We start from the raw sequence: 19,210 nt of genomic DNA on the forward strand, positions 1-19,210 counted from the left end.
ATCGAATGTAACAAGTCGAACAGACAGACAGCCAGACCAACAAAGCGCGCAAATGTGATAGCTTCACCTCCTCTCCCCTCCCTGCTGGTCCAGAGTCTCCGAGTTCCGACGTCTCTTGCAGTTCCGTTGCCACTTGGGTTGCACACTCGGCCCGGGTAGGGTAGGGGAAGTGGATGCGGGTGTGATGGACAAACGGAGGGACGGACCGAGTGCAGGGAGAGAGAGAAAGGGAAAGGGAAGTGGGGAGGATGGTATGGGAAAGAGATGCAAAGAGAAGAGGTAGGTTTGTACAACCAACAAGTCACCTGGAGCGGAGAAAATGCGAGCTGCTTTGGCCGGGGCTAGCGTAGATGGGATCGGTCAAAGTGACTCCAGAGTAGACTGTACTGTGTGATGGACGCAAAGATGCGGAAATAGCGCTAGTAGCACTCGAGTGTCTCCTAACATCGGGTTCTCTCTCGCAATCAAGTGAACAATCTGTGGCCATGTCTTGCGTAAGACAACCCCGTGTATTTGCCACCCACTTACCTGTACTCTTTCTCCCTGCCATGACCTTTGATAGCCGGACCGTACAACGGTATAGTGTGATTTAGAGCCGTGCATTGCGGTTGAGGCAGGCAACACCAAACACTGCACCATTCCCTCTCTTCCCCGTCTCCCGCCCATTCCGCTATCAGCAATTCAATCACTCACTTCAAGAAACAGGGAGGGAGGGGGTTTCGTCCCGCCGCGCCGTCCCGCCCCGCGCCGTTCCGGCCCATGGCGTTCAAGTTTCATCAATCTGAAACCAGACGGCTACCGAAAAGGGACATGGCTCAGGGCGTGTACGGTGCTCTTAGACCCGGTGCTTGGCCATAGCAGATGATGCTTGTTTTGGGCGTTGTTGTGCGTTACTTTGTTGTGAAAGGGGGGTCCCAGAGAGGTGGAATTGAACGGATGGGACCAGGGCCGGGAGGCATGTTGCAAGATCCGCTCGCTGACGGCTGCTGCCGCTGTGCCATCAATTTGCCGCAGTAACGCGTGTGTCAGAGTTGAAATCTAGAACCGACAGCGGAAAGTGCCAGCCCGAGAATTGCGCAAAGTCAAAAACTCAAATCAGTCCCTGGGCTTGGTCGAGGCTTGACCAGATTACTCAAGTACCCTTCATCGAAGTCAGAAATGTGACACGATGGGCGATGAGCGGTGCAATCGCGAACGGTAGCGACAGCGTGACGAAAAGGGCCACAAAAGCGCCAGCTGAAAGGTTAATAGGCGAGAGTAGACGAGAAAATCAGGGTCACCATGCAGCAAGAGGTATGGGGTAGCGAGGGTCCTGACAAAGGCGCAGCGAAAAAACGCGGAGGGACTGACGTCCAAGGCGAAGGACCGGCCCGCGATTTGTACGTTTGATCGCGGTGCTCGGGGAGTCGCGCGGATCGAAGGTGTTCTTGACTAAAAAACGACGAGAAAAGACGGACAAGAGTGACGATTTTGGTCTGTCTTTGTCCGTCATTTCCAACGGGGGTGATTGACGGGATGGATGCCTGAGAAGTCGGCCCCGTGGGCTGAGAAGTGAGGGTCCAGGTGGGGCCGTCGCGTCGACGAGCCGGCTCGCCTATAGCCGCGAGTCGACCGGGCTGCGTCGTCAAGCTGTGAGGCTATTCCAACCATGGTCCAGACGCATTGCTTGTCCCGATCCAGGCGCGTCGCCCTGGGGAAACGTGGCGTTGTAGATTTACATGCCGTTTGCGGCGCTTCTTTGCGCGTGGCCGAGGTTCGCGGTCTCTTGGGTTTGTCGTCACAAGTTGCGCCGGCTCGGCCAAACGAGAAATTTTTCATGGTAGTGGCAGCATGGACATTTCAGCCACAGTGCAGGTAGCACAAAGGTGCGATTCCTCGTCGTTGTCAAGGCCATCTGCCTGAAGACATTTACGTCTTTCTTCAAGTATCTTCCAGCATCGCCGGATTCAACACCAGCTGCAGCGCGCGCTTGCACACAACAAAAAGACAGTCCCGACGAAGAGGGGCGGGGCGGGACAAGAGTGATGGCGGGGTTAACGTGAACGTTGAAAATCCGGATCGGAACCAGCCGTTGGGCCATGTGGGGCGATCTAGCAACGCTGCGGCGGTGCTTTGGTTGCGGCGCGGCATCGTGACGAGCAGTCGGCAAGACGCTTCTGATAGAGCCTGGTCCAGACCATGACAAAGACGCGTCGGGAATTTCCCCCAAAGCATGACGAGAATCAACGTCGAGTCTTGGCTAGTATTATCCCGATGTTCAACGGGGAGGCTCGAGGGGGTGGATTTGATTAGATGGTACCAGGGGTTTTGATTGAGAAGGGTTCCGACGATGGGAAGATGCTGGCGAAGTGCGTTGAGATGCGATCTGCAGACGATGGTGGTTGGAATGACGATGCGAGGGTCGTTGTGGTCGTGGCCCAGGGGCACGTGCGCTGCGGGTGATGCGGCGGGGGGAAGAGGAAGCGTGCTTCCGGTCTGAGAGGCTTGCCGGGGTTGCGACGCGACCTGGTGGCCATTGAGAAGAGGCGGGTTACGACAATGTCGAATGAAGGGACTGCGAGGCTCATGAGCGAGATGGACGATGCGACAAATTTGGCAAGAAGGATTGCAGGTGCATATGCAGGGGGGGATGGGAGCGATGAGCGCAACCGACCTGGAAGGGGCATCGACTCCGAACCCGTAGGGCAGGCGACGAGAAAAGGGCACCGGATGGACCACAGGTCGGGGACGCGATGGAAACGCAACAAATCAAAACGAAGCAAACACGGATCTCAGACTCTCAGGGCTTTGCAGAGGGCGGACGTGAAGGGAGGGCAATATCCGACATCAGTCGAGACCCGAGGGCGCGGGATGCAAAGCGCAGTGAGCTACCTGCACTGGGCTGGTGGTGTCTATGACGAAATTCGCAAGGCGAGACCTGGATGATGCAGCGTGAGGTCGTTGGAGTAGGAGGCCGGTGTGTGTGATTCAGCCAAGCAACGAGCGACGAGCGACGGGCGGGACGTTGCGGTGGCGCCCTGTCGTCGACCTAAACCGGACCGGACCTAGCGGCGGGCGGGTGGACGGGACAACGCCCTGGCCTGACCCGGCGCAAATCGCTGCCCTGCCCTGGCCCCAACCAAGTCACGGCACCTCTCTCTTGCACGTCCACGTCCTCCTCTCCGTATGTAGCCATGTTGTGAGCCCTGGTCCGAGACACGCCGAGATTCTTGCTCCTTTGGCATCGCTGCCCTGGGTCCAGCATCGTGAGTGCGAATCTGGTCCGTATGCGGTAATCTAGAGCCCTGTTAGACATGTTCAGAAAGGAAATGGCACGTGCTGCATCTCTGACGATGCTTGCGGGGCCGAAAGGACTGGAGAAGCTCTTCGATCCACCCACGAATGCCCTGTGCCAATCAGCTGTCCTGGGCCGCGGAGCTCGGCGTCTGCCCACCAACATGGCCTCTGAATTTGGTGCAATTGTCTGCTCTCACGGACCAGAAGTCGCTGGATTTGGACATTGGGCCGCCACAGAAACAACCAAGAGAGAAGAAAAGAAGAAAATAAAAATGTCGCGGCTCGCATGACGTGCAAAGGGCTGTGGCTAGCTGATGTGAGGGCCAAGCAAGGCTCTGAGATGGCCGGTGCCTTTTTGGACGTGGAGCGATCGAGCAGGCGCGCATGCTATTCTAGGCTTCCGCAATCAATCTGGTGGGCTGCGGTGCTGCTCGAGGCAACATGTCGAGAACAGGAGGGCATGCAGTCTGCCGCGGAGGGCCTTCCCAAACGGAGCGAGGTTAATATCAGTAGATTCAGAGAAGGATAGCAAGCAGCGAGGCCTGTGGGTGAACCGGGCGGGTAGCAGCAAACCGCGCTTCTAGATGGGGAGAGACACAGGTTACAGCGCAGGGCAGGGCATTTGCGGTGAGGCTGGGCTTTCAGGCGGTGATGGTGGTGGAGGTGGGTGTGGTGGTCGTCGTGGTCGTGGTGAAACCGGGGCAGGATGACGGCAGCCGGGCTGGCGTGATGGGGTTCCAGAGGGAGAGGGAGAGGCGCCACGGTTGCTCAAGGATGCATGGATGGCGGGCGCAGAATCGTGAGCGACCGATTTGGAGGACGAGGGCAGATTCTGTCATATTGGCGTGGCTCATCATGTCAGGGTCTGTTTGTAGATGGAGTAGGCGTGTGCGTCGGGCGGGCGGGCGGGCTGGTGTTGCGGGTGGAGCTAGTGCAGGTCCCTACTCGGATGGTCAGGTCAGTTGTAGAGGCAGAGGCAGTTCGATAGGTGGGCGTTGGGCCGGGGAAGCGGCGCGTCGTCGGGTGGGTGGATCTGGCCAGGACGACGAGTGAAACAGGAAAGCTACCCCAGATTGCGTCAAGACCTCTCGAAGACGCAACGAAGGCCCAGCGGTCGGGTTGTGTGCGATGCAAGGCGCGTTGGTGTTTCAAGCAGGCAGATTCGGAGCGGAAGGGAGCCAGAGCAGGCGGGGAGCGCATGAGCGATGGCGTGGGCGTGGGCGAGAGCGGAGGGCGCGCCCAGAGCAGAGAGGGTTTTGTTCACACTGTGGCTCTGAGCGGCCCGAGACTGTGGGACGACGGTTTGAAAGGATTGTGCATCGATCGGGCGAGGGGGCAGGCAGGGGGAGATGAGATGATGGGGGACATGGCCGGAAGCGGAAGGACGAGATGAAGCTGTGGAGGACGAGGACGAGGACGAGAGGTGGTGGTGGGCAGGGGGCGTACTGGACAGGCAGGTGGGCAGACAGGGGGTCATCGACAGGGGGCTGGGGGGCTGGGATGAGGCCTGTCGCGTGGCTGCAGGTCAATCCCATCGACCCAGAGTGTCGGGAATGGCTGTGGCTGCCGTGCGTCTGTGGGAAAACCAAGTGCAGTGAGAACGGAAGCAAGTGGTATGATGAGGCCCCGGTGCCTGGACGACGGGCGTCTGCCGTACGCTGTGGCGACGCCCGCGCCCACGGTAAGCCATGTCTTTGTCTTTGCGCTTCGCATCGTGAGCCCAGGTGAGGTGAGCTGCCCGGTGCAGCTGATGTGGCCAGTGCCCGCGTCCGTGGCGCCTCCCACACGGCCCGCCTCTTCCATCTCGACCGCACACCACACACCACACACCACTCCACATGCGCCCGTCCCAGAACACCACCCTCCCCCAAAAGAAACCATTACATTTTCCACCATCGTGGCTCGCCCATGCCAGTGGGTCGCCGATGCCTGCTCCCGACCTCAGCTTCTCCTCCAGCCCGCCAAACCCTAGAGCCCGCCCGTCGCCCTCCAAACCCCACGCGCGAGCCGATGGGCCAAATCCGGCCGCCGCCGGACGGCTCGCACGCACTGCGCTGTGTCAGTCGGCCGTGGGCGACCAGGCAGCGAAGGGGGAGTGGAGAGGAAGAAAGAAAAAATGGGAGGAAAAAAAAAAAAAAGAGAGAGAGAGAGAGAGACGCAGTCGAGGCAGATCTCTCATCTCCAAGATCCAACCCAAGCCCGCCCTCCCACGCACGCTGAGACGTCGCCTTCGTAATGCCATGGCCATCGGCCACTCGAGCCTCTGTGCGCGCTGCAATAAGCACGCCTCGCGACCCATCGTCCACCTACCCACACTCATTGCCCGGACCCTGACTGACCACCCTCCCACTCCGTCCGATTGACCAGCTCCGCGCCCCTTGACCCTGTCGGCAAACCCTATGCCCACTTTCATCAGTCGAGATGCGCCCCGATCCAGGGCCGTGCCCGTCCCCCCGGTCATCCACCACCACCTTCTGGTCCCCCCCGGCCTCTTGCTCCGTCATCCTCGACCATCCCTGCCGCCAGTCCAGAGCCCATCTTGTGTATAAACTGTCCTCACGCATCAACCGCCATCAACTCTTCGATTAAGCTCCGCCACAGCCTCTCCCTCCTCCGTACAACCCAAAGACACCTGTCCAACCGTCTTGTACTTGTACTCGCACACACCCGCCTCTGCTCGTCTCGCTTCCTTGTTTCAACCACCCCCCCCCCCCCCCCCCCCCCCCCCCCCATCAGTCACACAGCATCTCCTCTCCACACGCCTCTGGTATCATCTTGTCTTTCACAACCTCTCAGAATGACAGAAGTCATGGCTCCCCAGCACACTGCATCATGGCCTCGAAGGCCCGATCACAACATCCACATGGCCTCCATCAACGTTCCCGGTTTACCTGCTCCCTACGACACTTCGTCCGCGCGCATGGCCGTCATGCCCACCTCCCAGCCGTACCAGGCCAACAACTACGACCACTCGATGCCCTACATCAACAGCAACAACAACAACAACAATAACAACAACAACACTTCTGCGCCAACCACCACCATGTCCTCCTACTCGACCTCGTATGCCTACGAGCCGCTCGAGACCACATCCTTCAACTTCCAGAGTAGCTTTGGCTCGAGCTACCCGCCAGTCACTGCCTCGTCGTCATCCTACCTCTCTGGCTCCGTGCTGCCTTCGGCAATGCCGCAATCCGGCTACTCGAGCAGGCCCTTCTGCAAGACTGAGCTACCTTCCCCAGTGGAGCCCTACCAGCAACTGGGAGAGCTCAGCTTGTCAGACGACAGGAAGCCCCCTCGCTCCGGGGACTCGGAGAACGGCACTGGTGTCACCTTTCACACCGATGTCGACAATCTTATGAGGGCCATCCAGGCAAAGCACCAGCCAGAAAAGCCGAAAAGGGTGGCGCCCGTGGACGTGAGTTGAGACACCTTGAACGATGCATCACCCTTTCTGATTTCTCCGTGTAGCCCCAGGTAAAGACGTGCCAAAAGCCCAAAAAGTATCGTTGCGACAGACCCGACTGCGATATGAGCTTTGCGCAAAAGACCCATCTCGAAATTCACATCCGAAAGCACTCGGGAGAGAAGCCATTTGTAAGCTCATTTCCCCAGCCTTGCCCTGTACTACTGCTGACTGAATGCGACAGGTCTGCGGCACGCCCGGTTGTGGAAGAAGATTCTCTCAAATGGGAAACCTCAAGGCAAGCATCCTGGAAACAATCAAACTTCTCTCAATGCTAACACTGGACAGACTCATGAACGTCGCCACACTGGCGAAAAACCCTACTCGTGTACCACATGTGGCAAATTGTTCGCCCAACGTGGCAACGTCCGTCAACACATGAACACTCACTCTCGCACCAAGCCGTTCATCTGCAAGCTTGAACGCTGCGGAAAGCAATTTTCGCAACTTGGAAACCTCAAGGTATGCAGCCATCATCGCTCGACAGCAACAAGTGTAGCTAACGACTGGACAGTCTCACCAGAATAAGTTTCACGCAAATGAGATCAAGATCCTCACGTCCAAGTTCGCCTCGTTTGGGGAAAACGACTTCGCCTCTGTCGAAGACAAGGAGCTGTGGGAGTACTTTTCGGAAGTTTACAAAAACTCCAACAAGGGCATCAAGGGCCGGGGCAAGGACATTCGCGTCAATCCTTCGATTCATGCCCCATCCTCGTCGCCGTCGTCTGGTCCCCCAGTGACTTCGGCCATGACACCGGGTCCGTACATCCCGACGAGTGTCGGCATGCACAGCCCTTACAGTTCAGTGTCGACGACCAGCTCGCACGGCTCGTATGCCAGCAGCGGCACAGCAGCCAGTCACGCCATGAGCGCAGCGCACTACAGTCGCAGTGTGGGAAGTCGCAGTCCATCTCTGTCAAGCGTCGACTCGGAGATGCACCACCACCACCAACACCAACCCCAACACCAACACCACAGCCAACAACATTACGGATATGGAGGCGGACCAGCGTCCTACAGCCTGCCCCAGCCGCAGCCTCATCAATTGCGGCAGCCGATCCACCCACCGGCAGCGCATTACCAGCAACCGCAAGCGACGTCGTATCCAGGATACGGCAGCGCAATGTACTGAGGATATTTGATTCATGACACATGGCCTCTCTGATTAGATGAGACCTTGAAAAGCACGAAGACATGGTAATGTCGAGCACATGGGGACGAGGTTTGAGGCCTGTACGCGACTGCGCGGCAAAGCTGCAGCGCGGCAGCGGACTCGAGCTGGGATCTGTGATCTTCGCCGGGTCTTGTTTGCATTCTTTATCGAGACGGGCGATGTACCGGTGTTTCCGGTGGGTCAAACAGACCCCTGGCTGGGCTAATGGGTAGAGGGGCGAACTGGTGTCATTGTTGATATTTTCTTTTGTCCATTACCATTTCCTTGTATTCTCATTTGTTATTTTCGGCCACGGCTGTCGTCACTGTCTATACTATGCGGATTTCCAAAGGCTCCTACTGTTGTACATTGTCACCACCCTTTGTTCCTGGTATCGTTTCTTTTTCGGACTGGTTCCTTCATCGATCTGGCAGTGGTGACACAAGCAAGTGGAGCGCTACGAAGATTGGAGATCGAGACATTCCCATGCTCGCATCTAGAAGCCTGGTGGATTCCATTCTGCGCCCTTTCTGCTCGTCCTCTTCGGCTGCTGTCAAGCATCCCCCTTACGAGATGTATATAGAATTGTATCACTTGGCCCTCACAGCGCCCAACACGTACCAGCCCCAGGCCCCATGATTGCGTCTGTCATTGATTGCTGCTTCTGCTCGCGTATGCTGGTCCTGTTTCATGCTGTTGACCATGTCTTGGAGTGAGTGGTCAGTGATGAAATTTCGCAAGCACCGATGGAAGCCCGAGGTGGCGGAGAGGCCAAAGACGAGTTGTCGATGGGCGGAGGAGGCACCGGTCGAGGCAGAGATTTCGTTTGCACGATGTTGGCAGCAATGAGACTGGTCGCATGGAGGAGTCGAGCTCCAGAAAGAGCGGGCCTCTGATTGGCTCGATGGGGCTCGCTTGGGGCACTAATGGCATCATGGCTCGCTCGTCTGTCACTTTTTGCTTCAAACTTTCAGCCTGCACTGCACTGCACTGCAAGACGCGATCTGGTCCATCTCGCATCGCATCGGAGCCTTTCAGCCATCCCCGGATCCCACATGTCATGGCCCGGCGCTCTCGAAGCGGCCACGTGCAGCCTCTGTCTCAGCGCTTCAGAAGCGCGCGCAAACGTACCTACCTGCCTACCTTCCCACCTACCTACACTACATACACACGACCCACGCAGGTGCAACAAGCACATGAATCGAAAAACGAATAACCAGCTTAATCTTACCACCCTCTGTCCACCACTGCTCAGCACAGCGCAGTCGCCCAGTCCAACGTACGTCCATACGGCGCGCGGTACCGACCAGATGGATACGCGCCGGCCGACGGCGGCCAACGAGCGTCGTCTCTGAATCAAGACGCGTACTGTCCTGTCCGATCGCCGCCCATCCAGCGTATCGCATACGGACTGACTGACTGACTGACTCTTTGCCCACTTGCGCACGGCACGTTGGCGTCGAGCAGACCGCTTCTCCGACGTTGGGTCGACGACCACGGCCATCCATGGAGACAGGAAACGGCAGTCCGTCTGTCTGTCGGTGTCTGCCGCCCCGCCCGCCCGCCTTCCCGCGCGCCACCATGACCGCTGCCGACGACCTCTCTGCTTTCCATGCCCATCTATCTCTCCCATCATCATCATCATCACTCCACCATCAGACTGCTCCACCTACTCAGCGAGTCCTTGAAGCAAGACGAGCAGAAAAACGAGTACGAAAGGAAAACTCCCATTGCTCGCACCATGTCACCAGCCACTCCAGCGCAGAGCAACTCTAGGATCCCCTGCCAAACACCCCCTTGCCCCCTTCGTCACGCTACCACAGTCACCCCCGTTCCCCCACACAACCACCTCATCACTCCTCTCCACGCCGCCAATCCGCCCCGTCATGCCCGGCCAATGGTAACGGCCAGACCCGCCTATGCCGGAGACCCTTTTTCATTCTGTTGAGCTGTGCGGAAAATTTCTGCTCGCTCGTTGCCAGTTGTCGCCGCTACTGGCTCGTCCACTGCCAACCTGCGACACGCAGCATCATCAAGCCCCCGCGCGCCGCGCCGACGGCGGATAAGTCGAGCCCTATCGGCTCGGCCAGGCTGCACCAGACCAGGCCAGGCTATGGATGGGACGCGGGTGTTTCCTGCCTTGGCCTGCCCTACACCAGCGTCGACGCAGTCGGTTGGCGCGTCGTTGGCATGGGATTTTTATTTTACTCTTTGGCGCATCTCATCTCAGGCCCATTGGCTCTGGCCCAGCCGGGAGCGTCCGAGGAAATGATGGCTCCGGCAGGGACGGGAAGTTCAGTCTGTCCACCTGTACGGATTCGGCAGCGCGGTTGTCGTTGTCGATGGTGTGTGGCTTTTTGGCGTGGTGGTTTCATTTTACTGCCTTGCCTGCCTGCCTGCCTACTTGCCTAGGCTATCCAGAACGGCGGGTCAGACAAGTCAGTGGAAGATGAAACATTGAACCATGACCACGACAACAACTCCGCGCAACTTTGCTCTCTGCCTGTCTTGGTCTCACGCGCACCCCCATCTTTCTCCCTCTCTCGTTGTCTCCCCCCGGACTGCTCGGCCTCTTGGCTATCCGCATGGATACGCTGCATAGCACTGCACGCACACCTCACTCACTCACGCTTGCCTGCTTGCCTGCTTGCCCACCTGCTTGCTGCCCGTCTGCCCGTCTGCCTGCCTGCCTGCATACCCACACGCATGCATTCATGCATGCATGTAGGCTGTATGACCTGAAACAATCCGCAATCCTTCATGCTCTCGCTCTCTCTCACTCTGCATCTCCTCCGCCCCGTCCACCAGGCCAGACCCAGGCATGCGACATCAGGAGAGAAGCCCCATTGGCCGGCGACCGGGGGGTTAGCAGGTGCGCTCTTCTCGCGGCGTCCATGGCGCTGCCTAGTCTATCCATCCAAACGGGTCCAGACGGCTGGCGGCAATGTGACGAAGGGCGAATGGGACAGCCAGCCTACAGGGGCACAAGGTCGCCTGGCCGGTCGGTAGATGCAGGTCTGCCTGTAGACGCAATGGGTGCCCTGCCTCCTAGGTACGATATACGGACAGGCCGCGACGATGGACATGTACGGAGACAGACAGCCAGGCGGGGCGCGGATGGTGGGATGGATGAGCTGGACACGCTGCCAGTGTGGATGGTCGCCGGTGAAGAGGGCTGGGCTGGGGCATTCCCGGGCGGCCTGCCTGCGTCGCGTTGCGTTGCGCTGTGCTGCACTGCACCGCACTCTGCTGGTGCTGGGCTGGGCTGGGCTGAGCCGGGCATGGGGGCTACCCAGCTAGCAAGAGAGCAGCGCAGAGCAGCGTTGAGCTTGGCCACTGAGCTTGCTTGCTTGCTCGGGTTTGCCGTTGGGATTGGAAGTGTGTGCGCTTGCTCCCTCCCTCCCTTCTTCTCTCCCTTGCCAGTGTGGTCGAGGATGAAGAGGACTACACAGCCTGATGTGATGTCCCCACTCTCACCACAGCATTGCCCGTCGCAGGTAGCCGTCCGTTGGGCATCGGCATCGACACCCCACAGACGCGATAGGCAGGAACGAGGAGACTGTCACAGTAAAGCTGGATCGAAAAGATCAGACAAAGCGTTGCGACCGTGGGGTAGACAAGCACCATGCGGTCTTATCTTGCCATACTCTCTTGCAACTCAATTCAAGACCGCTAGCTAAGGGGTCTTTGGCGTGGCACCAAACCGAAACTCGCCCTGCGTTGTCGTTGCTTTTCCCTCCCAGGCCTCCTCCACTCTCAGGGCCCGTTGCTGGCACGGGGACCTGCTTGCCTGCTTGATTTCTGGCTTGCTAGATTGCCGTTTGCCCTGCGTCTGTTGGGCTAGCGCGCTCGACTCTAGCGCGACCTTTTTGCTGGAGCCGTCCGCCTGGCAGTATCTGTACGACGGGTTGTGTTTGTACCAAGGTCGATGTTCCTCTGGCCCTTAGTCTGATGTCTTGACTGCTCACTGTCCCTACCGTGACTGCTTACCTCTATCCCTACCCAAGATTGCGGCTGACAAACGGACCAAAGATGTGCGCTGACCTTTCATGAAAGCTTCTCTCCTTCTCACTGATCTCTAAACAGTAGCACGAGCAGCGTGTCCTTCTCCATCTCCAGAGATCCTACACCAGCTTCTTCGTCTTCTCAGCCAGCTTATAGCGCCCAGAATCAATACACCAATGACAGAATTTAGCAAGCAAACACCTCGCCCTCACGCCACCCACTACCGGCCCAGATTTTCAGCGTGAAACGACCCCGGATCGCGACATGTCTCTGAGCAGCGGACACAGCGCACGCATGCAATGGCGGACAGACAACTGTCTGTCACTGTGAGCGACGCATCGCACTGCGTTTTGGCCGTCGCTGCGATAGGTCCTAAGAGGGTGGATGTCTGAGAAGGCTGGCTCGAGCACAGCATGCAACGACAAAGCTACATGTAGACAGAATGACGACGAAGCACGCGACGGGGCCAACGGTCGCTGTCCGGACCGTTGTGCTCCGCATTATCGAATTCTTCTCCGCGTCGCCCTTCTCCCAGCGAAGCTATCGAACAAGCGGAAGAGTCACCTCGACGAGCGCAACGGCAAAGGTCGACGGCGATACCAAGAAAAGAACGGCACTAGTAACCGATCAATCACTGGTCAATGATGGACGATGGATCGCTGCTGCCCAAAAAGCACGCCACCTATAAGCAGCCCTATGGCGCACAACAGCGGCGGCGGCAGCGGCAACAGTACTAGGGAGGACAACGTGAGAGACAGACGCGTAAGGAGGGCGTGATGCGCAACGACAACGAGACTGACTAGCGCAAGGCTGAATAGAACTGCGCTGGACTTTTGCGCCGACTTGGCCAGACTCGCCTCACTTTTGCGCTGGATCAAGAATGGGATGGGATGGGATGGGATGGGATGGGATGGGATGGGATGGGGGTTTGCGGCGGTCGTGTGGAGTGGAGGTCTGTTGTTTGACTTGAGCGTGCAGTCGGGTACTTACCCACATACATGTAGGTGCTCAAGACGGTCGAATGAATGGACAGATAGATGGCAGGCAACAAACCACGTCCACTCCTATCACAATCTCCCTCCCACTTCCATTCGCCCCCTTCCTCCTCCTCCTCCTCCTCCTCTCACAGTCAACGTCTCTCTTCCCGGCAGAAAAGCAGGGCTTCCGACTTCAACCCTCCAGAGCTCCAACCCTTCAACCATGCCTCCCTCCAAAACCTTCTTCTGTAGCCCGCCACCCTCCTCATCCAATGATGCACTCCACTCCGCTCCCAACAATCAAGTCTCTCATCTCGCCCTCCCACGCCCCAATCAGTCTCAGACGGTGCTGAAATGAAAGCCCTGATTGACAGAGACTGACTGACAGGCCTCGACAAGCTGGCCACAGCTAGCCTTCCAGCCAGTGATTCAACCACGTGGGCCCCACGTTGGCGTTTTGGATGCGTACCTAGGCCCTCCCAACGGGCGAGCAGCCTTGCGCGTCTGCTGGGTGGTGTAGGTGTGGGTGTCGGTAGATTTCCTGCCGCCGGATCTGGAGGGCCTGCCCCGAGTGTGATGAGTGTGGCATCCTCTTTCCTCTCCCGCGCCCCTCACCTCAAAGCCCGGCCTGCCCCTTTCCCACGCCTGCGCGACACTGTAGACGCACCACCGCCCGTCTCATCCATTCTATTCTCATGCCGTCGTCCCTATTCATCGACGGTCCATCCCGCTTGCCTCGACCCCTGCATTGCACCTCGTGGCATGTACAGACAGTGCGAGAGCTGAATCCCACAATATTGACTCAATCCCTCTCTCTCTCTCTCTCTCTCTCTCTCTCATTTACGCTTTTGTCGTCTTCTTCGTCGCCGCCTCCGCCACCAGCACCAGCTGAGCGCACCCCACGGAGCCCTCCTCTCCTCGTCCATGGCAAAAGCTGAATCGCATGTGTCGTGGAAGGGAAAGGGGGGGATGATGACACTTGAGGCCTTCTCCTGCACTCTCGATCCCTCCCGCTCGCTCCCTGCGTTCATGCTTCCACGTCCGTCATCGCAGACCCTAGCCAGACCCAGACTCACGCCGAGTCTCAGTCTCGGTCTCAGTCTACCCCCCCCGCGTAAAGAATGAGCGATGGGAAAGTCTTCAGCGCAACATCTAGAAGACGGCGAAAAAGTAAAAGCGTGCGTGGAAAAAAGGAATGGCGAGACAAAAAACCAAGTAGTAGGAAGAGCGCAAAAGGACACGACGAGGAGGAAGGAAATTCGCCGATTGGAACCATGCGTTCGTCCGTGCCTTGGCCCAGTAAAGATAAGTAATTGGGGTAGGCAAGATAGAAAACATGGTGCAGAATGACATGGTGAGTGCAAGTACAGAAGGGGAGGGTGGAGAAAACGGATACACAATAGCAGTATAGAAGCACTTTTCGATTGAATTTTGGGTGCGACTGTAACACAAGAGAGGAGCTCTCTCCCCTCGCCACTTGGCTCTCCGTGCTGCCGGCTGTCACTCTGCTAGCTTACAATCAAGTCTCTGTGCCGAGCGTTGCCTTTTCCCTCTTATCCTTTTCCAGTGAAAGTGACGTGTGGACATATTGTCTCCGTGGGCACAGTAAGATAGAGTAGTCTTCCTGACTTACCATGTTTATGTCGTTGTCTGCTCCCATCGTTGCGGAAAGCAAGTGCATCGATCAAGTCCAAGATGAGATTCACCCTGTCAGGGACCTGCAAACCTACCAGTCTCTGCGACACGGCAAACTCACTACCACATGTCATTACTACGTGCGTGTACATGTTTTTCGCAGGAGGCTCCTATCTCCCTGTTGGTCAGCGTCGCGTGGGTCGCACCGCACAGCAAGACGAGACAGCCAGGCAAGACAGACAAGACAGACAAGACAAACAGACGGCGACAGGAACATGAACAAGCGAGCAAGCGTACTTACCTTGACCTACCTCGGTTGCGCGAGTCCGCACGTTGGTTTGTACGTCGGCATGACCAACCCACCGCTGGTCGTCGACCGTGCGCACGCAAATAACCACGCGGCCGCCATTGTCATCCACCACCACCACCACCACAAAAGCACATCGACCACGAGGCATGACAGGTCCATGAAAAGACAAAGACTCGGCGACGGCGACGCGAGAAGACTGGGGCCATCGCTGTCACTCGCGATCCACGTGCAAGCCAGCATGGCTGCTGCTGGCGTGATGCCGAGGAGCCGCGGCCATGTCATTGTCCAGCCACGTGGATTGAGCTTCGGCGGCCTTTGCTTTACCCTGATAAGGAGCTTCGCGCGTATTCGTGTCTTGATCACGCGAAAATTCGACCCTGCAATCATTTTGCGGGATTGCGGAGCAAGGCTGAGGCAAAGAACCAACGCAAAGAGCGAGAACCGATTCAAGAGGCAGGCAGAACGGCAGCTCGGGCTTGTGTGGTCGCCTCCGAATCAATCCAGCAACAAGTCGCGCAGCAGCGGCGACGTCCTCGTACAAAAAGACATAGACGAGATGGCCTACATGCCCATTGTATGCCATCCACTCGGGGCGTTTGTTTGAAGGCCCACAGTTGTGCTCTGGTGATGTGATCCGGGTAGATGCGAGCCGGAGACCGTGCCGTGCCGATCCTGCGGATCAGTGATGTGCGAGTGTGAGCGAGGGAGGCAGCAGCAGTCAGTAAGCACCGATGGGATGCCTTGGTGCTGCCATCAAACTCGCCCACCTCTCAGCCTGGTACCTTCGCATCATCCATCCCAGTTGAATCAATCAGAGACCCCTCAGCCCGTCTCGGGACCCGGATACACACTCTCGGTGACTTTGACCGAAGGCGACAGGACGAGCAGCCATCCGGGCGTGGTGGTTCCCCAGACAGAGCAGCGTGCGTCGCGTCGCGCCGCCGCAGTCGATCTCATTCGCGCCACCCCGCCGAATCGTCTGAGGCCGGATGGATGGAGAGCGAGAGGGGTACCGAGGTGTGATGTGATGGAGCCGGCGTGTCGGTACGATCCAGTGGTGGAGTGGAGAAAGTGGATAGGCGCGTGCTCACCTACATTGTGGTTCAGGTGAATGCGAGCCGGTGGGTAGATACAGTGGAAGGATTCGCTGCGAGTGAGAGAGGCTGCCAGGCAGATGGATGGGCACTCAACTTGTTGTGAGACACTTTTGCAGCCACGACGCCTGGGATGTCTGCTCAAGACTGCCCAACCTAGCGCACTGCCCTGTGTGAACGAGGCGTCGTCAGGATAGCGTGGTCGAGGCGAACCTTTGATGCCCCAATCCCTCTTTGCTCGGTGCCTGGTCCTTGAAGGGCTTTCAAGGTATCCACTCTGGGCAACGTGCCATACACAGGGTCGTATGTGGCAGCGCATCGCACATATGTGAGGCGCGACAGGATGCGAGTGTACGTACTCCTCTTGGGCACGATCATGACTCCCAACTGAGCCACGTCTGCGTGACCATCCCAAGTCTTTCACAACAAACATGATGCCTGTTTGAGCGGCGGGACCGTTTCTGCTCTCGTTCAAGTTGACGGCGCGTGCCGCGCACGTGCATGGCGAGCTATCCTCCAGCGCTATCCGTTTTGAGCGAGACAGGGGGCAGCGAGACGGCTGTATGTAACCGTAGTCAAATGTCGGTGAGTATCGACGGCTCATCCTGGAACCGCGGTGTACGTTGCCGACACTGGTACTTCGCGACGATTCTGGCGACATCTGGAAGCATGCAGGGCCCATGTTCTGCGAATAAGCGCCCTGGCTCAGACGGTGGTGACTGGGAGAGTCTGGAGTTTGGAACGGTGGCTGCAGCTTTCCTCGTCGCTCGTCTATCTGCGTAATCTGAGCGCCGTTGATCCAATTTGAAACAAGAATAGGCAGGTCAGCGGTGCGGCCATTATCGTCCAAGAACCACGGTCCTGGGAGTGTGTTTGCCGGAAATGACGCCTTCTTTTGGAGGCTGGGAATGGATGCGACATGATATTACCGCTGGCGCGGTCCAAGCGCAGCGCATGTAAATGGGATGGCAGTTGTGGCTCAAGCGTGGTGGTTGTCTGCCCCCCAACTGCGATGGAGTCGGCGGTTGCTGTCGTGTGCGCCGAGGTGCATGCGCAACCTTCAGAGAGCCTGTTTGTCCAAACAGCAAGCACGCGCTGCAGAGACAGGAAAAACGACCGACGACGCAAGTCCGGGCTTCCCGGCACCCACTGTCTTGCTCCTGCGTCTTTTGTTTTCATTTCCCAGACCACCGGGTCGATGCGACGGTACAAGAGGTGGAATGATTCCAGCGGTCACGGATTCGGCCACGTACATGATTCACACGGCATCCGGCGTCAGAGGAGTACATCAGCGCTGGTAGATGGTGGTGGCACGGCAGCTGAAGGCACCGCTACACGGCCCCTTCCTGTCGGACCAGGAGACGAATCCGCCAGCCAGGTTTGGGGGCAATAGATCCGGCCCCAATTTGAATCGTCGGACGCTGTTGGCTGAGCCGGTGGCGCAAGAGCGACTTGAAAGAGGGTGTAGTGGTGATGACGGGCAAAGGGGGCGGGCGTACCTCTGGGTCCACTTTGGGCTCAGCGTACACAGCAGATGAGCGAACAGGGAGCGCTGGAGGGCCAGAGGGCCAGAGGGCAGCGAGCTGATCAGAGGACGACGTCAATGGGCCCTTTTGGATGTCATTCGATTTTGGGCTTTGCCGCTTCGTGTTGGACGTCCAAGCGCATTTTTGGGCGTGTTGCAAGGTTGGACCATCGGGGGCAAGTCGCGCCTCACTAACCAGTGTGTGGCTTCCAATGACCAGACTGTCGGGACGCGATGATGGGAGGGGATTTTCGATGGCGCTGCTGGAGTCGTCGAATCTGACCAGGCTCGCATAGCAGAGGCTGGCGCGGACGGGCAGCGGGTTGCGCGCCCAAGGCGCTGAGTGGACAGGAAAAGAGGGGTGGTGCATCGGCTGCCGCCCGTGGCAGCCAAGACGGCGAGCAGGGGGCAGATGAAGCGCGTCAGGTCACGCTGCCACCGAACCTCAGTGTCGGGACAGAGATTAAGTTTAGACTTTCTGCGGCCGTTGCTCAAAGCCACATCCGGTTGCGGGTTGTAGGTAGCCAATGGACTGGGGCTTGGATGTCAGGCCGGCAAAGAAGCACACCACTCTGCAGATGGGAATTTGCAGGATTGAGGCTGCAGAGTGCCGTTGCGGAGGGAAGGTGGTTGACTGCGGCTGAGCTGAAGTTTTGGCGAAAAGGCTGATGAGGCGCTGGGAGAGGGAGGGTTCCCTTGGGTAGCAGTGCACGCGAAGCGAAGCGGTACAATGGCAGCGCCATGACAGCGCTGCGGTGCAAGGATGGTTGAGCATGGCAGCCTCACTCATGGGCGACGACGAGAGGCCGTGGTTCGTTGGTGGTACCTGGGTGGTGGAGCTGGAGGACGCATGGCCGGGTGTTCCTGGAAGAAGAAAGCAGCAGAGGGTGCGGAGTTTGGACCGGATGATAGCGTGGTGTCGTCATGAGGTTGGTGAGGTGTGCCGTTGTCGTCACCCAGGGCTGTGCGGCCGAAGATGCCGACGGAGGGCGGGCCTGGGGGCTGATGGTGATTGCGGCAACGGGATGGGTGAGCTGGCGAGAGGGCGAAAAGGGGGGCAATGGTTGACAGGTGGCAAGAAGTAGAGGGACGAGAGGTTTAACACGCGGCGCAGGAGGCCGACTTCGCAGGATTCGAGGTGTTGAGTTCCTTCCTTCCTGGAGATCAGGTCGGTTGAAGCTCGGGAGAGATTGAAGGCGGAGAAGCGTCACGTGGGCGGTGAGGGGGGCCTGGACCGGGACCGGGACGGGGACTGGGACGGGGACTGGGATGGCCGACTCGCGCGGTTAAGGTTACAGGTAGGTTTACCTTTTCCACGGGCTGAGTTAGCTTGTTCGTGTACATGTAAGCAGTACACCTCGTCCGGGCACATGGACGGTGAGTGCCGGCGACTTCGTCCAGTCCAGTGCAACGGGCCATGGTCAGTCTTGTATGAGGGCACAATGATCTGACTTTCGGGCGGCGAGAGGCCTTCGGAACTCTGACCTGCCGAACGACACGGGCCTTGCCGCCTAAGGCCTAGTGCTGCCCCCGCCAGCCAATGGCGCGTCGTGAGGGTCCCACCCGCGCTGCCGTTGGAAGCTTCGCTCATCTGCGCGCCAGCAAATTGCCAAAGAATCCCTTTGCTCTTAAAACCGATCTTGGCCCTTGTCCGGTGTCGCAACCCAGAGCCCCTTCTCCTGCTCCAGCTCCAGCTCGTCATTCCCTTTATCAGATTGACTTTCCAACCCTCAACCCCCGTTGTGTCTGTCGGCCGCCGTGTGCTACAA

At 58.2% G+C, this 19,210-nt stretch overlaps 5 protein-coding genes across 5 annotated transcripts; 4 read left to right on the top strand and 1 right to left on the bottom strand.

Annotated features, from left to right (window-relative positions):
- Positions 1-6,073: 6,073 nt before the first annotated feature.
- Positions 6,074-7,874, top strand: J3D65DRAFT_560033 (uncharacterized protein; the record flags this gene model as incomplete). Its single annotated transcript, XM_066797444.1, has 4 exons — positions 6,074-6,694; positions 6,748-6,873; positions 6,986-7,204; positions 7,257-7,874. The coding sequence occupies 4 exons, from the start codon at positions 6,074-6,076 to the stop codon at positions 7,872-7,874; spliced, it is 1,584 nt and encodes a 527-aa protein (XP_066651190.1).
- Positions 7,875-9,996: 2,122 nt separating this feature from the next.
- On the top strand, positions 9,997-10,309 carry J3D65DRAFT_637400 (uncharacterized protein; the record flags this gene model as incomplete). The annotated part of the gene is made up of 1 exon (XM_066801499.1): positions 9,997-10,309. The coding sequence occupies exon 1, from the start codon at positions 10,086-10,088 to the stop codon at positions 10,305-10,307; it is 222 nt and encodes a 73-aa protein (XP_066651191.1). The 5' UTR covers positions 9,997-10,085.
- A 66-nt stretch (positions 10,310-10,375) lies between these two features.
- On the top strand, positions 10,376-11,902 carry J3D65DRAFT_112267 (uncharacterized protein). The gene has a single exon (XM_066793736.1). The coding sequence runs from the start codon at positions 10,481-10,483 to the stop codon at positions 11,573-11,575; it is 1,095 nt and encodes a 364-aa protein (XP_066651192.1). The 5' UTR covers positions 10,376-10,480; the 3' UTR covers positions 11,576-11,902.
- Positions 11,903-14,369: 2,467 nt separating this feature from the next.
- On the top strand, positions 14,370-15,535 carry J3D65DRAFT_112357 (uncharacterized protein). Its single transcript, XM_066793740.1, has one exon. It carries the CDS (start codon positions 14,512-14,514, stop codon positions 15,424-15,426), a length of 915 nt encoding a protein of 304 aa, XP_066651193.1. The 5' UTR covers positions 14,370-14,511; the 3' UTR covers positions 15,427-15,535.
- Positions 15,536-16,737, bottom strand: J3D65DRAFT_112280 (uncharacterized protein). Its single transcript, XM_066793739.1, has one exon. The coding sequence runs from the start codon at positions 16,596-16,598 to the stop codon at positions 15,645-15,647; it is 954 nt and encodes a 317-aa protein (XP_066651194.1). The 5' UTR covers positions 16,599-16,737; the 3' UTR covers positions 15,536-15,644.
- Positions 16,738-19,210: the final 2,473 nt, after the last annotated feature.

This window comes from Phyllosticta citribraziliensis, assembly GCF_038025025.1.
Source record: "Phyllosticta citribraziliensis strain CPC 17464 chromosome Unknown J3D65scaffold_12, whole genome shotgun sequence".
Lineage (NCBI taxonomy): Eukaryota > Fungi > Ascomycota > Dothideomycetes > Botryosphaeriales > Phyllostictaceae > Phyllosticta > Phyllosticta citribraziliensis.

Bases quoted from the DNA above. Each gene is read 5' to 3' on its own strand.
- J3D65DRAFT_112267 (XM_066793736.1), top strand. From the start codon at position 10,481: ATGGATACGCTGCATAGCACTGCACGCACACCTCACTCACTCACGCTT.
- J3D65DRAFT_112357 (XM_066793740.1), top strand. From the start codon at position 14,512: ATGTTTATGTCGTTGTCTGCTCCCATCGTTGCGGAAAGCAAGTGCATC.
- J3D65DRAFT_112280 (XM_066793739.1), bottom strand. From the start codon at position 16,598: ATGGGCCCTGCATGCTTCCAGATGTCGCCAGAATCGTCGCGAAGTACC.